The sequence below is a fragment of the Cervus elaphus genome, chromosome 13, assembly GCF_910594005.1.
Source record: "Cervus elaphus chromosome 13, mCerEla1.1, whole genome shotgun sequence".
NCBI lineage: Eukaryota > Metazoa > Chordata > Mammalia > Artiodactyla > Cervidae > Cervus > Cervus elaphus.
In genome coordinates, this window is record NC_057827.1 from 47,084,710 (window position 1) to 47,110,299 (window position 25,590).

The 25,590-nt window shown below is 42.4% G+C and overlaps 1 protein-coding gene across 17 annotated transcripts in view; it reads left to right on the plus strand.

Annotated features, from left to right (window-relative positions):
• NPAS3 (neuronal PAS domain protein 3) overlaps nt 1-4,911 on the plus strand; it is a 930,536-nt gene extending 925,625 nt beyond the window's left edge. For all 17 annotated transcript variants that reach the window (XM_043921657.1, XM_043921658.1, XM_043921659.1 and 14 more), the window contains one exon: nt 426-4,911. In XM_043921657.1, coding sequence (XP_043777592.1) covers nt 426-1,810 — 1,385 coding nt within the window. In that variant the 3' untranslated portion in view covers nt 1,811-4,911. The remainder of the gene's footprint in view (nt 1-425) is intronic.
• Nucleotides 4,912-25,590: the final 20,679 nt, after the last annotated feature.

The following is a 25,590-nucleotide window of genomic DNA, read 5'->3' on the forward strand; positions in this document are numbered from 1 at the left end:
TTTGGGAGGTCACCTTGCAAATCATCATTTTCCTGGGCCGCTGACACCTTATTCCCGGTTATTTACGCTGACTCCATGAGTATTTCTGCAGAACTTCTCAAACGTTAAGGTGCCTAAGAATCACCTGGGGATCCTGTTCAAATGAAGGATCCCATTCAGTAGGTCTGGGTGGACGCCTGGGCTTCTGCACTTGGAACAAGCCTCCAGGTGATGGGGCCCGTGCTCTGGGAGTCACTCCCCCTCCCGCCATAACCTCGGTCCTCACGAGAGAGAAAGCCAAGGCTTTAGGTTTCCAAAGTGGCAAAGCCAGCAGCAGCTCAGGATGGGACAAGACACCCAGCCCTCGCTCCCCTCCCCCGCCCCCGCCGGTGAGAGGTGCGCGTTGTGCTGCTAGCCTGACCTCTCCTGTGTCTCCCCCCACACAGAGGACAACGAGAACTCCAAGTCCGACGAGAAGGGGAACCAGTCGGAGAACAGCGAAGATCCGGAGCCCGACCGTAAGAAGTCAGGCAACACGTGTGACAACGACATGCACTGCAACGACGACGGCCACAGCTCCAGCAACCCGGACAGCCGCGACAGCGACGACAGCTTCGAGCACTCGGACTTTGAGAACCCCAAGGCGGCCGAGGACGGCGGCGGGGGCGGCTTCGGCGCTCTGGGCCGGATGCAGATCAAGGTGGAGCGCGGCTACGTGGAGAGCGAGTCGGACCTGCGGCTGCAGGACTGCGAGTCGCTGTCGTCGGATAGCGCCAAGGACTCGGACAGCGCGGGCGAGGCGGGCGCGCAGGCCTCCAGCAAGCACCAGAAGCGCAAGAAGCGGCGGAAACGGCAGAAGGGCGGCAGCGCCAGCCGCCGGCGCCTGTCCAGCGCGTCGAGCCCGGGCGGACTGGACGCCGGCCTGGTGGAGCCCCCGAGGCTGCTGTCGTCCCCCAATAGTGCCTCGGTGCTCAAAATCAAGACCGAGATCTCAGAACCCATCAACTTCGACAACGACAGCAGCATCTGGAATTACCCGCCCAACCGGGAGATCTCCCGGAACGAGTCGCCCTACAGCATGACCAAGCCCCCCAGCTCTGAGCACTTCCCGTCCCCGCCGGGCGGCGGCGCGGGCGGCGGGGGGCTGCACGTGGCCATCCCGGACTCGGTCCTCACCCCGCCCGGCGCCGACGGCACCTCCTCCTCCGCCACCGCCACCACCCGCAAGACTCAGTTCGGCACGTCGGCCCCCGCGGCCTTGGCCCCCGTCGCCTCCGACCCGCTGTCGCCCCCGCTGTCGGCGTCCCCGCGGGACAAGCACCCCGGGGGCGGGAGTGGGAACGGGAACGGCGGGGGCGGCCCGGGCGCGGCCAACTCCTTGCTCTACACCGGGGACCTGGAGGCTCTGCAGAGGTTGCAGGCGGGCAACGTCGTGCTGCCGCTGGTGCACAGGGTGACCGGGACCCTGGCGGCCACCAGCACGGCCGCGCAGAGGGTCTACACCACGGGCACCATCCGCTACGCCCCCGCCGAGGTGACCCTGGCCATGCAAGGCAACCTGCTGCCCAACGCGCACGCTGTTAACTTCGTGGACGTTAACAGCCCAGGCTTCGGCCTCGACCCCAAGACGCCCATGGAGATGCTCTACCACCACGTGCACCGGCTTAACATGTCGGGACCGTTCGGCGGCGCGGTGAGCGCGGCCGGCCTGACGCAGATGCCCGCGGGCAACGTGTTCACCACGGCGGAGGGACTCTTCTCCACGCTGCCCTTCCCGGTCTACAGCAACGGCATCCACGCAGCACAGACTCTGGAGCGCAAGGAGGACTGAGCGGCGCCCCCTGGCGGCCTGGCGGGGGGCTCCGCCCGCCCCCGGAGGCATCGTCGGCGTTTTCGTTTAGACCTTTGATTCTAGCACTTTGAATTCGAACAGGTCAGCATCTTCTCTTCGCCACGACGGTCCCCGATCCACCCCCTTTTCTTTCTTTCACTGGACTCATTCTTTCCTGTAAAGATATTTTTTATTTTTGGGGCCTTCAGAGGGTCAGACGACCAGTTGCCTGCCCTTTTGTCTTCTTCTGAGATGTGTGTTGGGTTGTTTTGCTCTCTTTTGCATCTTTATTGAGATGTCTTTCATGTGTATATGCCTCTGCCATAGAATACTCAGTCTTGTGGTCAAGAGATTTCTCAAGTGACAACCATTGGGTGTTCTTCGTAAAGATCTTGATATGATCAAGATTGAAAGAGACAAGGATAAACAATGTGCCCTGTTTGACTAAGTCAAATGAAATGGGGTGGTGTTTTGTTTCTGTTCCTGATTCCTTTGAAAATAGGGGGATAGCATTTTAGAATTTTATGCAGAATTTAATTCTCTTTTTATGGTTAAGATTTTAAGATTTTCTTACTTGCACATAAAAATAATTTGGGTTCTTAAGCTTAATTTCTGGCCTGTGACTAGAATGTTTAAAAACAAAAAGTTGGACTAAATGTTAATTACTGAAACATTAACTTAATTTCTAAAACCATGGTGCTATCATTTATTAATCTGTAATGTCTTCATACAAAATGCAGCTCCTGGGCTGGGTTTTGGAAAAAACAAACAAAAAGTGTGTTCTGTCCTGGTCTGGAGTCCACTGCTGCAGTCTCCTTGGTTAGTTAAGACAAAGCCCTCATTAACGTTTGCTGCAGGACTTAAAATTTACCTCCCAACTAACAAACATAGCCTCACATTAAATTTAATGGGTCAGGAAAGCCCTTTTTAAAAGGGTTTTTGGAAAACTCAATCAAACTGACTTGAGGAGCAGTTTAGGTACATTCTGTCTTTTGTTGAGCTTTGTTTCTTTCCTTTTCTCAGTCTAACTGAGGCTAATTTTTACAACTTCAATAACACTTCAGAGTAAAAGAAGGAAAAAATATTTAACATTTTTTTTTTCATTTCTTGCTTTAAAAAAAGGAAGGTTGTATTTGTATTTTGGGGGACTGATTTGATGGATTTTTTTTTCCCCTTTGGTTCTTTCATATCTAGGTTGGAACCAATAAGGTTTAAAACTAATGAATGGGTTCAAATAAGCTTCAAACAGATAACTGCAACTGAAAACTGCACATTAAGTTAAAAAAAAAAAAAAGAAAAAAAAGAAAACGGAAAAAAATATCCTATTTTGTCTTCGTTGCCAGAAATCAGTGTAGTGTCAAACACTCCAAATGACTGTCAAGTATAAATTCTTCTTCCACTCCATTTTTGGCAGCTGTTTGTTGAGGCATCTAATAACAGATGTGAGAACTGTAACGTGTGCGCTGTGTACGTGTCCTTGGCCGTCAGTCCATTGCAGTTTCAATGTGTGTTTCTATATGCAGTATATACTAAGCTAATGTAGTTGTTTTGTCCTTTGTCTTCTCTGTGCTCTATCTCTAGTCTGGAGTGGTACAGTCCCATTCCTGCAGTCGTAGTGAATCAGTGATTCTTGGGGGTTAGTGATTTTTGTGTGGTGGCCTTCCTCTGTAACGTCACCCTATGCTGCTTCTACTGTCTGTGACTTCCGTTTCACTCCTTAAAATTCCTGCTGTTGCTTTACTGGTGTATATTCTCCTGACCTCTCCCCTCTCTTTCCCTCTCTCTCGTCTCCCCTTTTCCTGCCTCGTCTCCCCACCACCCCAACTTCTCCCCAACTTCTCTCCTTTTTCATTCTCAGAGATAAAAAGACTCTTAACTAGCTCAAGGTTAATGGAGCCATTTTTTCCCACAACGGAATTCTGGGTACGACTCTTTCTTCTGCAGTGCCACGTGACGCGCTGAAGAATAATGCTCAGATGTATGAAATAAATTAATGCCATATAGCCTCAGTTGTTAACATTCCCAGAGTCCCTTGTGCTCTACCTATAAGCAGTGGGTGCTTTTCTTTGGTTTCTTTCCAGGTTGGCTGATGGAGCAATATATAAAGCAATTTACCAGTGAGACAGAAAATTATTTCAAAGGTCAACCAACATTTTTTAAAAACAAAAGGGGAGGGGGGGATGGACTATAGAATTGTCATATATATTTGTTTATGTGTGCAATGCTAATAGAGTAACTCGGCTGTCCTTTGAATATCACTGTGTTGAGTGGATTCCTCCTGGCCCTCTGATTCCATGAGTTGGGCCCAAACCACTGTGGAATAGTAACAAAAGAAAAAGAAGTTCAATGCCACAAATTTTAATAGCGAGTGCTTACTTGAAGGATCTGAGTCGTTTTAGAAGGTGAAGAAGGCCAATCATGAAATTTAAAGATTAATTTTGGAAGCTCTACTCTAGCTATCGAACAATCAAAGGAACGCACCTATCAGCTACAAAGAACAGCTAGACAGCTGTTGTTGTTGTTTTTTTTTTTTTTCTTTTATAAATGTTTCCGTGTTGTGTCAGAATGATTTCTGGTGATTTAAACTAACAGATAATCACAGCTGCTGTCTAAATCCATAGTGTTAAAATTACAAAATGAAAAAAAAAAAAAAAAAACACTTCATTACCTGTGAAGACTGTGTCTGTGTTTTTAACTATTTCTTGTACAAATATATGAAAACTTTTATGAGGAGACTGGTGCCAAGTAGCTGAATAATGGGGAAAGGGATATTCTGTTCGTAAAAATCTTAGCAGTGTTACCAACTCTACAATATATATATAAAAAAATTAAAACGTTACAAAGCGACAGCTATGGTACATTTGTTTTGTGTGAAGCTAACCCGGACCTAACTTCCTGAGTGCCTGGCTTATTTTGAAACATTTTTTTTCATTGACCATTGATAATGCTGCAAATCAGAAATGTACATACTTCATTTACAACAGGGTTCTTTTTATACTTTTGTAGATTCTCATACATGTCACATACATGGTTGTCTTTATGTAACTTAATTTTTCATCCGCAGGTGCCATTTTCATAATAAACTTCTCTTGGATTTGTTACTATCTGGCATCATTTCTTTTACATGTAACCATCCTAACTAATGAATGCTGGTAGTATTTGTTTAAGCAGGTACCTTGGTCATTATTCTTGATTTAAAAAAAAAAAATTTTTAAGCATCCATATTTTTGCTAGTTTTGGACAAAATACATAGCTTGTGTACCTATGAGGCTGACAAGGCACAGATTAAGATGCTAATCCAAATACTACACCAAACTTGCAACCATCCTAAATTTTCAGCTACCCAAACTCATTGTCATATGAGCATTGCTATGCACATTATCAAAGCTGAACAACAGGCCTGCAACATTAACCACTATGGGAAGTGTGCATTTTTTTCTTGATTAATGCACAGTAAGTGGTGACAGTTTTCATACATTAATCATTTAAAATGCACTCGATATTTTCATTTATTACAAGCTGTAATGTATAACCAACTGTTCCATTGCTTATAGCTTCTCTTTATACTAAATATGTATTTTCTTTCTCCAGACAAGCCAAGTAAGTCATGATTATGCTGTGTTATTGGGTAGGTCAGCACCCAGCCTGTCCCGCTTTGAGGCAGGTCAGCTGGCTAACTCCAAAAAATAAACAAAGGGAAAAAACTTCAACTGTTATCTAAAAGTTAAGGATGGAGGTGGGTCACCTGTTAAGTCTGTGCACTCCAGAAAATGAAGACGTGGATGGGTTGAGCAGAAAGAAAAGGTAAATACTTTGTCCAAAATCTCCCGACTATTGTAAATATTATGTCCTACTCTGAGTCTCCAATGACAGTTGCCAATTCAAGAGTACTTTTGGTTAATGGAGAATTGCTTCAGACTGGTGGATATGGTAATGTGGTTATGGTTGTGGATCTCTAGATCTCTCCAGTAGGCCCTTTCTGGATCCCTGGAAATAAGTACTTAGAAATAGAAAGAAAGTGACTGAGAATACAGAACTGGGTTCTCTCAACTACTTTGCCAAAATGTATCTTTCCCTTTTGCTCTTGAGAGAAGAATTTAGGAGAGCAAGATTGAGAAGCAAACAAATTGATGCAGCTGGAAACACAATCCTGAACAGATGACTGAGTGTTGAAGCCAGCTTACCCAAGGCACTCTCTCTCAAGATGTTGACAGAGCTGGCGCTTAGCTGTGAGTTGTGGCTTCCAGAGCTTTACATGGAGGAGGGGCTACCAAGGCAGAGGGCTGACTCTGTTGGCCCAGTGACGAAGTTGGTTGGCCATCACCCTTTAATTCTGGACACTCCTTCAGCCCTGAGATCTGGAGCTAGGAGCAGTTGGGAGTTGAAAAGGGGAAGTCAGACATGGTAATGAGTGAATTGAAACCCTCACAATATTTGGAGCTTCTGAAATAGAAATGGTAGAAATCCTGGATTCTTACAAGCTCAAGCATCCTTAGCATCAAGTTTCCTGTCCTTTATTTGTACCCAACCATGCTAAAAGTCTGTCACAATGAAGTAAAGAACATTTCTTAGCCAAAAAAAGAGGGAGTGAGCTCTGGCGCAGACCCCTGACAACGGGGCAGCCCTGCCACTTCCCCAGCCAAGGGGCTGCCAGCCGGATGGGAGCCCTGAGCCCCCCACAAGCTGCCCACAGGCTCCCCCAGGAGCTCTTCCCTCCCCGGGCTGGCAGCAAGTCACTTTGTCAAAGCTTCAGTGCGCAAGTGATGGACAGAGCAGGGAGCTAAGGCCAGCTCTCCGTATTTCTTCTTCCCAGCTGATACCACTACTTATTTATCTGACAATAAGGAACAATAACAGCATAATGTAGCAAGCAGGACAAGAGGGAAGGCATGCATTCACTTGAGCATAAAGAAACTGGTCTTAGGGGACTTCTCTGGTGGTCCAGTGGCTAAGACTGCATACTCCCAATGCAGGGTGCCCAGGTTCAATCCCCTGGTCAGGGAACTAGATTCCATGGGCCACAGATAATAGTTCCCAGGCCTCAAAAAAAGATCCTGAATGTGGCAATGAAGACTCAGTGTAGTCAAATAAATTAAAAAAAAAAAAAAATAGAAACTACTATTAGTCCTTTTGGACTATAACTCTTACCCATCTTTGCCTACTCCTAGACAAAGCATATTTATGTTGACCATATTTAAAACAATTTGAAACCAAATTGGCCTATGCTTTGCATTGAAAGTAAGAGGTCATGTATATTTCCAAGCCCAGAAGAGAGTCTGTTCAAGCCAAGAAGATTGTAATCCAGGTTCAAAAATTAGAAAGAGTGAAGGACTTGGGAGAGAAGGAAGAGTAGCTTTGCTAATGCTTCATTTCGTGTAATGAAAAAAGGCAAACCTTGTTCATGAGCATGATTCCCAAAGAATGATGACAACTAGCAGGCTTAAGAAACAATTCTGGGATGCTAAGGTAAGTTAACACCCTTAGATGCTTCTGCCTTTCTGTATCTCCTAGGAAACCATTGTAAAGAATGGGGCTGACCTGGTAAATTCACCACAGACACAAATCATGGCTTGTTCATTTTCATGTATCCTCCACAGCCTAGCTCAATGATTTATGAATAGTCTTGGCTCGGTGAAGATCTACTGAACACTGATGGATGAAGACACGTGGAAAAATAAAGATGAAACATGACTTGTCAAGAGACAGAGATTCTGTGAGAAATGTCCATGTGGTTGGCAGGATGGCTTTGAGTTTCCACCAAGAAAGGAATGGCAAGATGGATAAGGCAGCGACTGCATTCATTCCTGCCTTCTTGGGTAGTCCATATGGCTGGCCCAGGGTTGGCCATCAAGAAATGTTGGTTGGAGGATGTGTGTGTGCATCCACAATACTATTTAATCTGTTTTCAAGAGTAAGTCAGGTACCACGAATAAAGGAGGAAGAGGAAAGAGCCCATGCAGTTAATAACTGACTTAGTAAACTTTGACATCACAGCCCGTGGATAGCTAGATCAGCGGATCTTAGATTCACCAGAAGGTATCCCTTAATAGTGTATCCTCACAGATGAGTGGTGAGCTATCTAAACTCAGTCATCATCCAGAGACTCTTAGCAACCAAGAGAAACTCTCTGGTGTAGAAATCACATCTCCCTAAGGTCCTTCCGGCCTTATGGATGAACATACTGAGAAGGTGTTGAACTGAAACCTTCCCTCTGGAGTTACACAGACTAAATCTCAACCCTCTGCCATCTGAGTAGTTTCCAAATATGTGAAGATGGATATCAGAGTTTCAGTAAATCTCTCGGGTAACTATCACCTGTTCTTTTCACGGCTCCTCCAATGGCACTGTGGGGGATCCCTCTGCCATCCTAGTCACCCTCATCTGGGTGCACCAGGATCTGTCAAGGCCACCATACTGGTTTTCTAGGGCCAGCTTACAGCCACCAACTGGGTGCTGGCTCCAAACACCAGAAATTTATTCTCTCCTAATTCTGAAGACCTGAAGTCTGAATTCAAGGTGTCACGCAGCTTGATTCCTTCTGAAGGGCTCTAATGGAGAGTCTGCTCCTTGCTTCTCTCCTACTTTCTGCCGGGGACCAGCCCTCCTGGGCATTCCATGACACATCACTGTGATCTCTGCCTCCCCATCACTGGGCCATCGTCACCCTGTCGCTGCATCTTCACATGGAGTTCTCTCCACCATGTGCGTCTCTCCTTTTCCAATAAGGACACCAGTCATATTGGATTAGGGCCCACCCTACACCCATAGGATCTCATCTTAATTAATTGTATCTGCAATGACCCTACCCTGAGAAGGAAATGGAATTAAGGCCACAGGCTGAGGTACTAGAGGTTAGACATCGAGTCTTTGGAAGACGCTATTCAACCCATAACAGCCCCTTTTAAAACATAGCACCCTGGGTCAGTCACAGGGCTCCATTGTTATTTGGTGCCTGCCTGGGCTGCAAGTCCTATTACAGCTCCTGCTCAGGACTCTGAGCATTTAATTAAAACAGACTGAACCTGAAGTCACTTCTTAGCAGCCAAACCAACTGCTATTTCATCTTGAGCCTCTAGTCAACCAGATCACCTGGCCTTTATACAAAGTTTTGATAAGGTAGGTCTCCCACCTTCAGTGTGTATATAGGCCTCATGTAATGTTGGCATGTTCTTGGGGGAAAAGCAGTTTAAGGAAAGAAGGTCCCTCATTCCCGAGGCATGGAAAGTGAGCAAGGCTCTGTCCTTGTGAAAACATTGTTCATTTTCATTATACTCTATGTGCCCTCCAAGACATCTTCACCCAGCCCTGCTAGAGAGGAGAGACCTGGCCCCAACCTTTGCAAACTCTGAAAGTGAAAGTGTTAGTCACTCAGTCGTGTCCAACTCTTTTGCCAACCCATGGACTATAGCCCACCAGGCTCCTCTGTCCATGGGATTCTCCAGGCAAGAATACTAGAGTGGGTAGCTATTCCTTTCTCCAGGGGATCTGAACCCTGGGATAGAAGCACGTAATGCATCCGTAACAAATTCCCAGTGGGTTACTCTCTTGTGAATAAACTGAGGCAGGGAAAAAACAACCATGAGAAGGAAATGGAAAGAATTAAAGGAACTACCGCACCAACCATTTCACAGGAGCAGAACTGCGGCAAGATGCCAGATCACTGATAGGTATGTGTAAAATCATCCACTTGAAAGTCAAATACAAATCATGAGGCCAAACTCATCAACTTTCTGAAAATGGGTAGACCTCCTTTTGGACCTCCTTTCATGGACTAGAATCAAAGCGATTATTGTAAGATTGTCTTGTACTTTCCCGGGGACAAAGCAGAGTTGTTTTTTGTTCTGTTCATTTCTCTACTGGCAGCCACGAGATACACCAATAGGAGTGACCCAGATAATGTTCCTCTGTTGAAAATTTTCTAGGATAAAATTAATTTGTTTTAAAAATAATATATGCAAATCTCTAAAGCCACTTTAAGGGGGGGAGAAAGGAGCAGAGGGTGAGGAGGTGGCTTTTCCTTGTACTGAAGGAGTTCTTAGATTTATAGCGGAAGTGTCAGAAACAGGATGCAATATTCCCGTGAACCCCCTACCTCCCCCCAAACAAAACCATTATACCCTTGATGAATTATTGACTTTAGAGTTTTATCTGTGCCATGAATAATCACAAACTTGGGAGTCTCAGGGCACAGTTCATAAACAAATAATTATATCACAATGATAATTTTTCAGGAATTACAACATCAATCATGGCCATGTTATTATCAAGTACATTTTCTGGTCGCCTCTATTCATCAAACCCTCCTCCCTCTCCACCCTTCCGCACCACACAAGCAAAACTCATCACCAGATTGCCTCTTATTTACACATCACTCAAAGCAGGACAGAGCAGGCACACACAAAATGGGCCAACCCAGCATTTATGAGAGATGAGTTTTCATTAAGAAAGTTCAAATTAAATGCATTGAGAAAGATGGAGGGGGAGAGAATTAATTATTCCAGACTCCCCCAAAGAAGCTCCTTTGAAAAGATCTTATTTGGAAGATAAAAACCAGATGGAAGGTTTATTCCATTTCAGGCAATACTAATACAGAAAAAGGAAAAAAAAAAAAAAAGAGTCTCTGAAAGTCAAAGAAGTTACAGTCACGCAATAATGTGCCCCTTTTTAAAATAATGGTGATATATATGCATCAAGCTTGGGCCCTGTTCTATAGCTCCCTTCTTCAGTTGGAATAGGTGACTGGCAGTGGGGATGGAACTCAGAACAAGTGTAAATCCCTTGCTCAAGTCTCTATTTGAGTCAGGAAATAGAGGTGCTCAGAATGCTCGGGTCTAAACCACTTTCCCAAGAGCATTGCAGAAGATTAATAATTCCAAACCCAGTAACCACAGTCAAACTGCCTTACTGAGTAATTTAACTCACTTAAGGTCATAGGCCTACTCTCCCGCGATAAGAGGTACACCTCACAATTCAGAAGAAAAATAGCAAAGCGACATAGAGCAAGTACCGTCTTCAGAGAAGAGCTTGTACGATAGGGTTAAATCCATAGCACAGTGATGCTTATTGGCCTCTGCTTCTAACTAGCAGGCCATGCAGACAATGCCATGCAACCCAGAACGACGGAGAGGGAGGACCACTGGAAAGGAGACCCCAACCCATGCACCCGAGCCAGTCCAGCCCCAGTCACGCCTCGCTCTGAGGGCGGCCCTTGGGGACGTATGGCCTGCACTTAGATCAGATTCTCCTCTCCTTGGCATCAAACTGGGTCTAGGGAAAGGTAGGGCTGGTGCCCGAAGCTGCTGCCACTCTGCCCCACCAGCCCCTGGCCCCAGGCGACCCACGGGGCAGCTCCCGTTTTATTTCCTTGAAAACCTGGTCTGCCTCCTCTCTCTACCACTCTCATCACACCCTTCCAGTTCCTTGGACGAACGTACCTGGCCTGTGAAGGCAGGTCACCCTGCCTTAAGGCCAATCTTATTTAATATACAGACTCATTAAAAGAAGGGGCAGTGGGATGGCAAGAAGAGATGATGCCAGCCCATGGCCCAGAAAGCTGATAAATACGCCCTTCAAGGCCCCAACCCACCCAGCCCCACCTTGTCTCCCCAGCAGCTCAGTCTCCCTCCTCCTCCCTAGCCCCAACCGCACACGCACTAGGTCTCCTTGCTCCCTGGGCCCGTGCTGTCTCCCCCTCTCCTGCACAGATGACCGGTCCTTCCACTGTTTCTCCTGAGGGGCGATTTGACTTCCTTCGGGTGCCTCCTCCTCTCCCCCTCCTCCCCACCCCCAGGCACCCCGCTTGGCATGAGGAGGCCCTCCAAGCCAGCCAATAAATCAAAGGTCCTTGGGGAAATCTTCCCTTTTGTGAAAGGTGGGGAAGGAACTAACTGTAAATTATTAACATTTTCATTTGGGGATTACAACTACACGATCCAAACATCACACATTAGCCTCTGATGGAAGCTCTGGGACCCTGAGACTTGGGTAAGCCCCACGCATCCTCTCCCTGGAGAGGGGAGCAGGGCAGTGGGCAAAAACCAGACAGCTCACAGAAGCCCTAAGTCCATAACCCAGCCAAGGAAGCTGACAGCTCTCTACACTGGCAGAGTCCTCCCGGCACGAGTGGTTTTTGTGGTTCCTGTTGAGTCAGCCAGCGGCCTCGGTCCCCACACGCCTGGGATTCACACACCTCAGCACACCTCTGCTCGGGAGACAGATGGGCTGAAAAACAGACTTATGACCATTAAAAGGACATTTTCCCCAATATATAAATCAAACTGCTATTTCCTTAATAGTATTTTCAAGATGAGGATACTAGCGATTATTTTTCATTTTTTAACAATGTGAATAAACTAAAAGAAAGCTCAAATTTATTTCTCCAGTATTTACACCTGACTCTCCTACATGCTGCACTGGAATATTTACATAGAGGTTCCCAAGTTAGAGACATTTTTCAGACATTGATTAATCTATAATTCTTTGAAGTAAGAAAGCATTATTATCTCCACTTTACAGATGTGGAAACTAAGACACAGAGGTTAATGACTTGCCCAGGGGTCAAACATCCAGTCAATTGCAAGAGTGGATTTTAAACAGAAGCTCCCCTCTCTGCTCTTAGGCTTAATTCAAGTTTCTTCTTAGCTCACGTGCCCTGTTCACATCACAGCTGTCTCCTGCATCTGGCCACCTCTTAAATCTTGCCTTAAGACCCTTAATATGCTTTTTGAAAGACCAGTGCTTTCCTTGCCTACTGTCAGCATTTGCCCTCTCCTATTCATGCCTTTGCTCATAAGGAAGAAATGACAATTCCTTTCTGGAGCATTTTGTAAGGTTTTGCATCACTGAATAGTACTCTTATTTTCTTAATTTTTAAATAATAAATATAAGCCCTACAGTTGTGTTTAAACCTAGATAGAATCTGTTGTTTCGTTTGATTTCTGGCGGTTGCCCTAGAGTTAATTCAGAGAGAATTTACACAAGTCAGTCAGGGAATATAAAGATGAATAAAGCATTACCCTCTGCCCTTAGGTTGTTCACAAAGTCGGGAAGGAGACAAATGTAAGAGTTAATCATTACAATGGCCTGACAACAGGACACGACAGACATATAGACCGGGTGTTAGGGGTGCATTAAGTGATGGCAATTAATTCAGACTATGGGGTCAGAGAAGTCTCTTAGAAGGTGGTGACACTTAAGAGTAAGTCTTGAAAGATGCAAAGGAGCTAATCATGGGCGCTACAGGAAGAGTGATTCCTGGAAAGTACAGGTCCAACGAGGAGGCAGGAGAGAGTCTGCAGGGATCCTGATGGGCCACAATCTGGCCACACCCCCACACCGTGTGTGCAGAAGCCGCTAGAAGTCAGCTGACAAGTCCATGGAATGAGTTTACCCCAAGCTTTGCTGGCCAAGCCCTGTGCCCTCGGGCAGGGCTGCACACTCCCAATGGAAAGGGACCTTGTAGGGCTGGGTGTGTGTGTGTGGGTGTGTGTGTGCAGTCACATCCAACCCCTTGCAATGCTATCGACTGTAGCCCACCAAGGCTCCTCTGTCCATAGAATTTTCCAGGCAAGAATAATGGACTGGGGTGCCATTCTCTTCTCCAGGGGATCTTCCCAACCTAGGGATCAAACCCCCATCTCTTGCATCTCCTGCATTGGCAGTTGGATTCTTTACCACTGCGCCACCTAGGAAGCCAGGAAGGGAACTTGTTCTCAGGTAAAGGCACACTCCACTCACCAGGCGCTCCTTCTGCCTTTGCTGGCCAACAAAAGGGAGCTTCTTCTTGTTCATACAAAGGAGTCCTGTGAGGGACCACCCTTAAGACTATGTCGAGGAGTTTGAGTGATATCTCATGGGCAATGGAAAGTTCAAAGGATTTTATTCAGAGAAGTAAAATAATAGGATTTTTTTTTATTGGAAAGGTCACTGTGATGTCCATTTGAAGGACAGCCTGGGTTAAATAGAGGCAGTCAGTAATATCCCAGGTGATAAAGGATGAGGTCCTGAGTGAAGACAGTGGTGAGGCTGCAAGGGAAGGGGTGGCTTGAGAAACTCAAGGAAGAGGACTTGGTGAGTGGTTACATGTGGAAAGAGATCACGGAAAGAAAGGAATAAAGGATGGCTGCCAGATTGCTGGCTCTGAGATGGGTGTTTACCACAACAGGCAGAGAATACAGTAGAAAAGAAAGGTTTAAGAGAATGAGTGAGTAGGAGGAGTGAAAGAATTCCATTTTAGATGTGATAAGTTTTATGTACTAATGGGGAATCCAGGTAGAAATGCCTAGTGAACAGTTGGGAAAATAGCTCTAGATCTCTGGAGAAATATCTGTTTTAAAGATATAGGACCAGAGGAACTCCTCTGTTAGTCCAGTGGCTAAGACTTCATGTTCCCAAGGCAAGGGGCCCAGGTTTGACCCCAGGTAAGGGAAATAGATCCTGCATGCTGTAACTAAGAGCTCACATGCCTCAACAAACATCCTGCATGCCACAGCTAAGACCAGGCCCAGCCACATGAATAAATAAATATTTTTTTAAAAAGTAAAGATATAGGATCAGAAACATCAATACTTAGACAGCAGGAGGAGCTGCAGGTCCAGGGGCCATCACACAGGAGCAAGGGTAGAAAATGAGAAAAGGGGCAAGAAAGGAGGGCTAAGGCACGAGCTTATGAAACAAATGAGAAAAATAAGAAGCATAGAGAGGTGAGTCACAACAATCAGTGAAAGAAAGGCTCTCGAAAAGGCCAGAAGAAGCAACATCACTAAAATATTGCACAAACGTTAGATAAGGACTGAAGTGGAAAGTGGTTGTGTGAACAATGGCCGCTACACTTTCCAGAATTTGGCAGTGAAGGAAATGAAAAAGAAAAGGCCTCTTTCCTAAGGAACAGCCTTGTATTTGACACTGATTGGTATGACCTTTCTTTGAAAAAATACAATCCCTTCACCACTCATATCAAATGGGTGCTGAACAAGCGGACTTGAGGAAAAGTCTTTCCATTGCGGAATCTGCCATGTCACCTGCTTCCTGTGTAGCTTTACCTACAGCCTAGGCTCTGGAACAAACACCGCATCATAGAACTCACTGTGCTTGCAGTAAAGGCAGACACATGGGACGCTGGGCATGTGCCCAAAACCTACTGGACTCTGACATTTTTTTCCCCAGAGAAATTTACTTTGCTTGGCGTGACCTCTCTGGTAATTTATAATGGCTCTTGCACTATATTCTATTTTTTTTTTTTTAAAAAAAAACCTCTTCCCAAAAAAGATAAGTAATGAAGTATACAATCAAAGCTCTATTCCACAGAGAAATATGAGTGTGTTCTGACCTGGAGAAGCCAGGATTGAGTCATATGGAGTCATCAACGCCAGTTAAGCCACTCTAGGCAAATGCCATTGTAACAGACTGTTGGTTGACTACCCAATATCCATTCTCCTTTTTCACCTTGGTCACAGAGCCCAAAATTTCAGCTAGGCACAGTGTTGCTTAGAATAAAATATTATATTTCCCATTCTCCCTTGCAGCGAAACATAACCATAGGACAAAGTTCTAGCCAATGAGATCTGAGCACAGGATGGGAACATCAAAGAAAGCTGATACACTGGAAAAGCACCTTTCTGTTTTTGTCTTTCCCCCTTTTTCTGGCCTGTAACTCAGATATAATAACTGGAGATCCAGCAGCCATACTGCGTCATGAAGAGACCTTAAACTGGAAGTCATGGACTTGGATAAGGGAACAGAGTTTAGTTTTCTGAGGATGTCATGCCAGCCACAGACTACCTACTCCTGAACATCTTTTATATGAAATTGAATAAACAATCCTGTTTAAGCCATGTTATTGGGTTGCAGGAGCTTCTTTTGCTACTTAATCAATTCTTAACTGGTGTAGCTATTATATTAGTCACTGGCTACTGGCTGTTTATCACTAAAGCAAGTTCACTAGTTCCCTAAAGTCTGTCTTTTGACCCACACTGCTCCTTACACATTCTAGCGCAAGAATGGGAAAGTATGAGAAATTAAATGTGAGGAAAGCTAGAAGCTTCGACACTGTAGGAGGAATGCAATGAGGTCCTTTACCTCTTCAGCAAAGAGTTGACAAATGAGGATTACTGTCAATGAGATAACTCCACATATTCAAAGAGAAAAAGAATCCTGCAAGAAACATAAAGTACTTCACAACTGAAACCAGATCCAATTCTGGCTTCACAGACAATACATGGAAGTTCTGTATCCCATGTGTTGCCAGGTGGGGGTCTTCTGTGAAACCACTCATCTCAGAAGCATAAGCTGAATTGTTTGTAAATAACAAGCATTTGTTCACAGCTTAAAGAAAAGGTCAAGAGGAATCTAGAGTGAACAACTCAGAAAATGTATCAGGGAGTTCCCCAAAGTAACTGCTACCAGATTACAGTGAGAAAGTTTATGGGCACGCTGATGTCTGGCATGGATGGAGTCGGGAAACCTTCTTAGTGGAAGCTAGCTAGACGAATGATGAGAGCACAAAATAATGCTACTAAGCAGCCGCCAGTTATCTGGAGACATGGCACACTTCAGGCTGGGTCCTTTGAATGTTGCCTACTAAGAGGAATGGAAAGTTCTGCAAAGAAAACATCAGGTCATCACAAGAAGATAATCACAGATAAAATTTACCATATGCCAGGCACTATGGGGAGCACTTTATAGCCGTTCTCTCATTAACCCAATATTGGTAGGTGCAATTGCTTTATCCATCTTACAGATTAAGAAGCTGAGATTCAGAGAAGTTAAGTGACTTGTTCAGAGTCTCATAACCACGAAGTGGTGGAACCGAGACAACTCAGATCTGTCTGATTCCAAAGCTTAATTTGTCTTTAACGAGAAAGCTATGAACTTTCTTTTCTTGCTGTGGGAGAGAATCTGAAGGAGAAAAATGTTTCTAAAAGCAACAGTACCTATTTTTTTTCTTTTACATACTTCATAAAATGCATAGAAATTTTAAAACAACCAAAAAAATATTACTGAAAATAAAGAGGGCTTCTCTTTTTTTGCAGATTTATTCTTTAATTTGGATTCAAGAGCTCTAACACATAAAAATCCAAAGAGCTATGGTACTCACTTCTGATTTGAAAAGTAACCTACCCTAGGACACTTAAAGACTGGTACCTGAGAGTTTAGGGTGACTGGGATTCCAGGGGTCTGGCTAGAATTCTGTCATCCTCTAGAGTGACGCTTACCCAGCACCCCTCCATGCAAGATCACAAAGCCTGTGAGTCGTAGCCTCTGCGAAGCCACTTGCTAAGCCTCAGAGCATTGAAGGGGCAGGCATTCCAACATGATTACCATCACCTTGGGACAACGTACAGGCTTGATCTCCACCCTCCTAAAATGGGCTCTAGCTTCCCCTCTTTTCTTGTCTGGCAGTTAAAAGACAGCTCTGTGATAGTGATAAAATGTTTGATTTACCAGAAACTTTAAATTTTTACATTTTTTTCCCCTCATAACACAATCTAAACATTTACAGAGCCAAAAATTTCAACCACAAACTCGTATCTATTATCATGTTGTAAGATTTAAACATATGTCTCTTGGAAATTGATAAAAAGAGGCAGGAAGAAAAAGTAAACAAGTGTATAAGTGATTTGCACATGATTAATAAACCTGACCTAACAGGTACGTACAGAAAACTGCATTCATTGAAATACTAAATTTTACAAGTTCATATAGAACATTTATAAAACCGACCATATACCAGACCTTAGAAATTCTCAACAAATGTCTAAGGATTAAAATATTCAGACTCAGAAAGTTCTCTCCCCATAACGCAATTAGGCTAATAAATCAATAACAAAATAATAATAATAATTAGAAAATTATTGGGAAATTGAGAAAAATTCATAAATAAAGAAGGAATTATAATGGAAACAAGAAAACAACTGAATAATAATGAAAATACTATATGTCAATGTCTAGGTTTCTGCAAAAGCATTACTTACAGGGAAATATACAACCCTATAAACATATATTGGAAAAGAAAAATGACTGAAAATTAATGTTAAGCACAATCAAATTAACCAAGGAAATGGAATCATAATAAAATCACAAATTAATAAACAAGAGCACTCCAAAGAAAACAAGTATCAAGTCATTCAGTTCAGTTCAGTTGCTCAGTCGTGTCCGACTCATTGCGACCCCATGAACTGCAGCACCCCAGGCCTCCCTGTCCATCACCAACTCCCAGAGTCCACCCAAACACATGGCATTGGGTATCAAGTCATTGCAAGAAGATAATCTCAGCATTCATTAAGAGCAGAATAATGAACTACACCAACTTTCCCCACTGACAATAAACAGAAAAACTAGGACTTCCCTGGTGGTCTAGTGGCTAAGACTCCATGCTCATCAATGCAGGGGGCCTGGGTTCCATCCCTGGTCAGGGATAAGGATCCTACATGCTACAACCAAGAGTTCGTGTGCCACAACTAAAGATCCTGCATGCCACAGCTAAGACCTGACACAGCCAAATAATTAATTTACAAAATTATTTTTTAAAAAATTATAAATGGAAAGTAATCTTTAAAGTTATACTATTAAAAAAAAAATAAATGTCTTAAAATACCTAACTTTTTACCTCAAGATACTAGGGGAGAAAAGGAACAAACAAAGCCCAAAGTTAGTAGAAGAAAGAATATAAAGATTAGAATGGGAATAAATGAAAGAGACTGAAAAGACAATAGAGAAGATTAATGAAACAGCCAATTTTTTGAAAAGATAAACAAAGTTAACTAACCTTTAGCTAGGCTAAACAAGAAAAAAAGAGAGGACAAAAATAAATAAAATTAGAAAACAGAGACATTATAATTAATACCACAGAAATACACAGAATCAAAAGAGACTACTATGAGCAATTATATGACAACAAATTGGACCTAGAAGAAATGGTTACATTCCTAGAAACACATAAGACTGAATCATAAAGAAATAAAAAATCTGAACAAGCTGATTACTATTAAGAAGACTGAATTAGTAATCAAAAATTTCCCAACAGAAACAAAAGCTCAGGACGTGGTAACTATGCTGGTGAATTCTACCAAACGTTAAAGAAAAATTAATACCAATCTATCTTAAACTCTTCCAAATGAGGAAGGGACATCTTCAACTCATTTTACAAGGCTAGTATTACTGTGATACCAAAACTAGACAAGAATATTATAAAAAAAAAGAAAATTATAGGCCAATAACCCCAATGGACACTGTTGCTGTTCAGTTGCTCAGTTGGGTCTGACTCTTTATGACCCCATGCTTCCCTGTAGCACGCCAGGCTTCCTTGTCCTTCACCACCTCCCAGAGTTTGCTCAAACTCACATCCATCAAGTTGGTTATGCCATCCAACCATCTCATCCTCTGTCATCCCCTTCTCCTCCTGCCTTCATTCAATCTTTCCCAGCATCAGGGTCTTCTGTAATGAGTCGGCTCTTTACATTAGGTGGCTAAAGTATTGGAGCTTCACTTTCAGTCCTTCCAATGAATATTCAGGGTTGATTTCCTTTAGGATTGACTGGTTTGACCTCCTTGCCGTCCAAGGGACTCTCAAGAGTCTTCTCCAGCACCATGGTTTGAAAGCATCAATTCTTTAGTGCTCAGCCTTCTTTATAGTCCAACTCTCTCATGAAAAACCTTAGCTTTGACTAGATGGACCTTTGTAGGTGATGATGTCTCTGTTTTTGAATATGCTATCTAGGTTTGTCATAGCTCTTCTTACAAGGAGCAAGCATTTTTAAATTTCATGGCTGCAGTCCTTTAATTCAGATGACCATTATATCTATTACTGTGAGTAAGAAGAATTCCTTAGAAGAAATGGATAGCCCTTATAGTCAACAAAAGAGTCCAAAATGCAGCATGTGGGTGCAATCTTAAAAAATCAAAAACAACAGAATGATTATATTCTTTGCAGTCAAAGATGGAAAAGCTCTATACAATCAGCAAAATGAGACCAGTAGCTGACTGTGGCTCAGATCATGAACTCCTTATTGCAAAATTCAGACTTAAATTGAAGAAATTAAGGAAAACCACTAGGCCATTCAGGTATGACGGAAATCAAAACCCTTACGATTTTATAGTGGAAGTGACAAATAGATTCAAGGGGTTAGATTTGATAGACAGAGTACCTGAAGAACTATGGATGGAGGTTTATAGCATTTATTACAGAAAGCAGTGATCAAAACAACCCCCAAGAAGAAGAAATGCAAAAAGGCAAAGTGGTTGTTTAAGGAGGTCTTATCAATAGTTGAGAAAAAAGAAAAGAAGCAAAAGGCAAAGGAGAACAAGAATGATACACCCGATGGACATGGTGGCAAAAAAGAAAAAAAACCTCAACAAAATATTAGCAAACCAAATTCAACAATACGTTAAGAGGATTGAGGATTTCCCTGGCATTCCAGTGGTTAAGACTTCACCTTTCAAAGCAGGGGTATGGGCTCAGTCCCTGGTGGGGGAGCTAAAAATCCCACATGCCTCACAGTCAAAAAAACAAAACATAAAACAGAAGCAGCGCTGTAACAAATTCAATAAAGACTTCTTTAAAAAATAGGATCATATGTCATGATCAAGTGGGATTTATCCCCAGGATGCTAAGATTTATTCCTGGGATGCACAACTTAGCCAGTGTCATAAACCACATTAACAAAATGAAGGATAAAAAGACACATTATCTCAATAAATGCAGACAAAGCACCTATTCATAATAAAAGCTCTCAATAAGCTGGGTATAGAGGGAATATACCTCAGCACAATAAGGACCGTATATGACAAGCCCACAGCTAACATCATACTCAATGGTGAAAAGCTGAAAGCTTTCCCTCTGAGAGGTGGAACAAAATAAGGATCTCACTCTCACCATTTTTATTTAACATGGTACCAGAAGCCCCAGCTGGAGCAATTAGGCAAGAAAAAGAAAAGGCATACAAATCAGAAAAGAAGTAAAACTATCTATATTTGCAGATGACATGGTATTATATATAAAAACTCTTAAAGACACTGCCAAAACAACCAGTTAAAATTAATGAACAAATTCAGTAATGTTGCAGGATATAAAATTAGTGTAAAAGTCAGTTGCATTTCTATACAATAATAACAATAATCAGAAAGAGAAATTAAGAAAACAGTCCAATTTATAATTACATCAAAAAGATAAAATATCCAGGAATAAATTTAAACAGGGAGATGAGAAATCTGTACACTGAAAACTATAAAACATTGATGAAGGAAATTAAAGGTACAAATAAATAGGAAGATATCCCACACTAAAGAATTAGAAGAATTAATACTGTTGAAATGTTCATACTACCCAAATCAGTCTACAGACTCAGTGCAATTTCTATCAAAATTCCAATGGCATTTTTCACATAACTAGAACACACAATCCTAAAATTTGTATGGAACTATGAAATATCCCAAATAGCCAAAGAAATCTCAAGAAAAAGAAGCAAGACTTGTGCCATCACACTTCCAGGTATGAAACTATTACAAAACTATAGTAATCAAAACAATATGGTACTGGCATAAAAACAAATGCATAGATCAGTGGGGGTCAGAATTGAGAGCCCAGAAATCCATGCATATACCACAAATTAATTTACAATGAAGGAGTCAAGAATATACAGTGAGGAAAGGATAATCTATCCCATAAATGGTGTGGGGAAAACTGGAGAGCCAAATACAAATAAGAAAAAGAAAAAAAGAAAGAAACTGAACCCTTATCTTACACCATACCCCAAAATTAACTCAAAATGGCTTGACGACTTGAATGTAAGTTCTATACCATTGTAGTTCCTAGAAGAAAACATGGGCAGTAAGTTCCTTGACATCTGTCTTGGTGTGACGTTTTGAACTTGACACCAAAAACAGAGGCAACAAGAGCAAAAGTGAACAAGTGGGACCACATTGAACTAAAAAGCATCTACACACAGTAAAGGAAATGAGCAACAAAATGAAAAGACAGCCTACTAAATGGGAAAAAATTATGCAAATCATCTGACAAAGGCTTAATATCCAAAATACATAAAGAGGTCAAAAAACTACCCAAAAAATCTGATTAAAAGATGGACAGAGGAAATGAATAGGCATTTATCCAAAGAAGACATACAGATGGCCAACATGAAAAGATGATCATCACTTATCAGGGAAATGCAAATCAAAGCCACAATGAAGCATCACCTTACACATTTTAGAACGTCTGTTCTCAAAAAGATGAGAGAGAACAGGTTTTGGTGAGGATATGGAGAAAACAGAACCCGTGTGCTTTGTTGGTAAGAATGTAAATTGATGCAGCCACTGTGGAAAACAGTATAGAGTTTCCTTAAAAAATTAAATAAATAAATAACTACCACATGATCCAACAGCTCCACTTCTGGGTATTTATCTGAAGAAAATGAAACACCCATCTCAAAGACATATCTGCACCTCCACATTCATTGCAGCATTGTTTACATTAGTCAAGACATGGAAATAACCAAAGTGTCCATGAATGGATAAAGAAAATGGAGTGTATATATACAGAGGATTTTTCTCCAGCCGTAAAAAAGAAAGAAATTCTACCATTTGCGACAACATAGATGGACCTTGAGGGCATTATGCTAAGTTAAATAGGTCATACAGAAAAATTCAAATTCCATATGCTGTCACTTATAATGTGGAATTTAAGAAAAACTGAACTCATAAAAACACAGAACAGACATGGTGATTGCCAGAGGACAGCAGTGGGATGCCATGGGGTCAGGGAACCAGTGAAGGCGGTAAAAAGGTACAAGCATCCAGCTATAAAGTTCTGAGAAAGAAGTCCATACTGTATTGTATAACTGAACATTGCTAAAAGTTCTCATCACAAGGAAAAACAATTTTTAACTGTGAGAAGATGGATGTTAATTAAATTTGGTGCACTGATCATTTCACAATATATACCTACATCAGATTGTTATGTTACACACCTCAAATTAATACACTGTTATATGACAATTACATCTCAATTAAACTGGTTAAAAAAAAAAAACTGCATGTATTTAATCACCACAGAGAAAATGAATAGGAGAGCAAGTTCTCCTTTGGATTCTCTGCAAACACACATGTCCCTTGCTGGCCCCACTGTTTCACCCAGCAACCTTTTGCTCTACTAATAGCCTTGGGACCATGCGCTTGGACAGGAAATTTAGTGGAGAGAGTGTCATACTCCAAATGAGAAGAGAGGTCCTCAACATAAAGATGACCTTTGCAAGGAACTGCCTTGGTTTCCCCACGCTACTCTTCTTGTTCCGAAATAAAGACATGAAGATAAATGAGGTACTATGGATGCAACTGCTGTGTTTACAATGCATAACCAGGAAGGATCCACTGTACCACACGTGGAACTCTGCTCACTATGATGTGGCAGCTGGCTGGGAGGGGAGGATACATGTGTATGCGTGGCCGAGCCTCTTCACTCTTCACCTGAAACTATCACAGCATTGTTAATCGGCTATACTCTAATATAAAATTAAAAGCTTTTTTAAAAAGATAAATGAGGTCCAAAAACATGTGCATAAATTTTCTCTGGAGTATTTAAAATTTTATCTGGTCTTAACACATTTTAATACAGATGAATTCATCAAATATGGAACTATGTCTGATATAGGAATAGAGAGGGACGGAAGACAGAAACAAAATCAGAATTATCTAGCAGAAGGCCAGTTCACTCTTGTCAATGTTTAGGAGCAATCAGACCAAAAAATACTGACTCACACTAACTAAAAATGTACAGAAGACCTGAGGAAGGTATCTGGCTGGTACTGTATTAAAGTGAGAAATAGAAATGTCACACAGATTGGAATTATTCAGGTTGGCATAACAATCTCTTTTTCTCCCTGTAGTCAGGGAAAACCAACTGGTAATCAGAAATCACTCATTACCATGAGAAATCACTGTGAAATAATCAGAAATATTTAAAATCTGTATCTTTTCTGCATTCTCTCTCTATGCGAGCAGACCTTCACTGGAACCAGAAAATTGCTGTAGGGACATGGAATCAGAGAAAGGGCAGTCAGATAAAGCTCATGTTCTAAGAATCAGGCCACAACAGATACCCTAGAGACACTCTTGGCCTCTGAGACTGGAATTTCCAGAAGTCTGATGGTACATTCTCCCACTCCCAGAGACATAGCTGTTATGGGATAAAAGGGATCCTTGGTGATTCTCTTTTTCCTATGCTTCCCACATGGACCAAGCCCTCTTCTTTAGACACATTATTTCTTCACATAAGTGCATACGAGGTTACAGTCTTGCAAGCCTGGACACCAGGCTTTCTCTTCTAAGTGACTTTTCACATCTCTCGCTGGCTCCATCAGCGCTGACCTTGCAGGGCAAGTCTACTGCCCTCACTTCTTGGTTCTAGGAGACATACTCCAGCCCCCAAGAACCAACCATCTTGACATCACCTTGTGAAAGACACACACCTGGTTCTGAAACACAGGTTCAAAACTGATTTCTGCTTTGACCTTCCTAGAGCTTCACTAATTGTGTCAGTTTCCCTTCTAGATGAACAAATCCTAATGGTTTGAAACAAACAAACAAAAATCTTGGTATTTATCTAACAAAAAACATGGTTTGCCCATTCATCATAAATTGCTTTTTTACCATTGCATTTTGTTCCCGTTTTCAAGTAGGCATTGTTCAATATGCATGTGTTGAAAATACTATTAATAACTTACATTATAGGCCTATAGGTTCATACATAACCTCACTTTAACTCAGGTCTTGCTATCTCCTCATCTTCAAGCTTTTTAAAATGGAATTCTATTCAAACCAAACTAATAAAGAAACATGTAGAATCACTGAAAAATTACTTGGTGTCACATTAAGATGGCAGACTGAATTTTTGTCCCTTGATACCTAACAGAATGAGAAAAAAATCACAAAAGCCAACACATTTCCATAACAGCAGCCAAATACAAAAGGGGTCATAATCTAAGTTAATAAGTTTCAACAGGACACATTTTAGAACAAAGAGAAAGGGCTAAGGACAAACCCATTTCTGAACAATCCCTTGTCCTTTCCCCCAAGGATTAAAACTTTATTTTAACAAAATATTGAGAATTCTCCCTAATGCCCACAGACCTGGAGAATAGCGAGCAGCATGGTTAGCATCACCTGTGTCCTCTCCTGACAGGAACCATTGCTAAGAGAAACATATGAAATGGAGAAAATCAGTGACAAGGTAGACCTGAGCCAAAGCAAGCACTCTGAGCACTAGTCACTACTGAGATGTTCAACACACCTCAAACAACGTGTGGTGGAGCTGTAGGGAATGCATGGGAAAAGTCTCTGAAGGGGGCCAAGAGAGTCTAATGAAGACTGCTGAACTCTGAGATGAGCTCTCTTCCCGTTATCCACCCACCTCCCACCTAAGCCCAAGATCCTGCCATATTCTCACACTATGAAAAAGTAGAAACTCAGTCTCATACTGTAATTTAAGAAGAGAAACAAATTGGCTTGCAATATTGCAGGAATAAAGTTAAAAACTCATCCAAACTATGACAGAGCAAACAGAAAATCTAGACCAAGTAGCCCTAAGACGAGCAAGATATAAAGTAAGCAAACAAATATAAGCCAGTATGGAAACTATACACTCAAATACAGCAAAACAAGCCAAAAACCAGGGCATTGGACTCTTAATCTTATCACCCCTGTCACCAGCCACCCAATTTTACTCCTAGGCAGCAGTGGTGGTTTAGTCGCTCAGTCGTGTCCAACTCTTTGTGACTCCATGACCTCTAGAC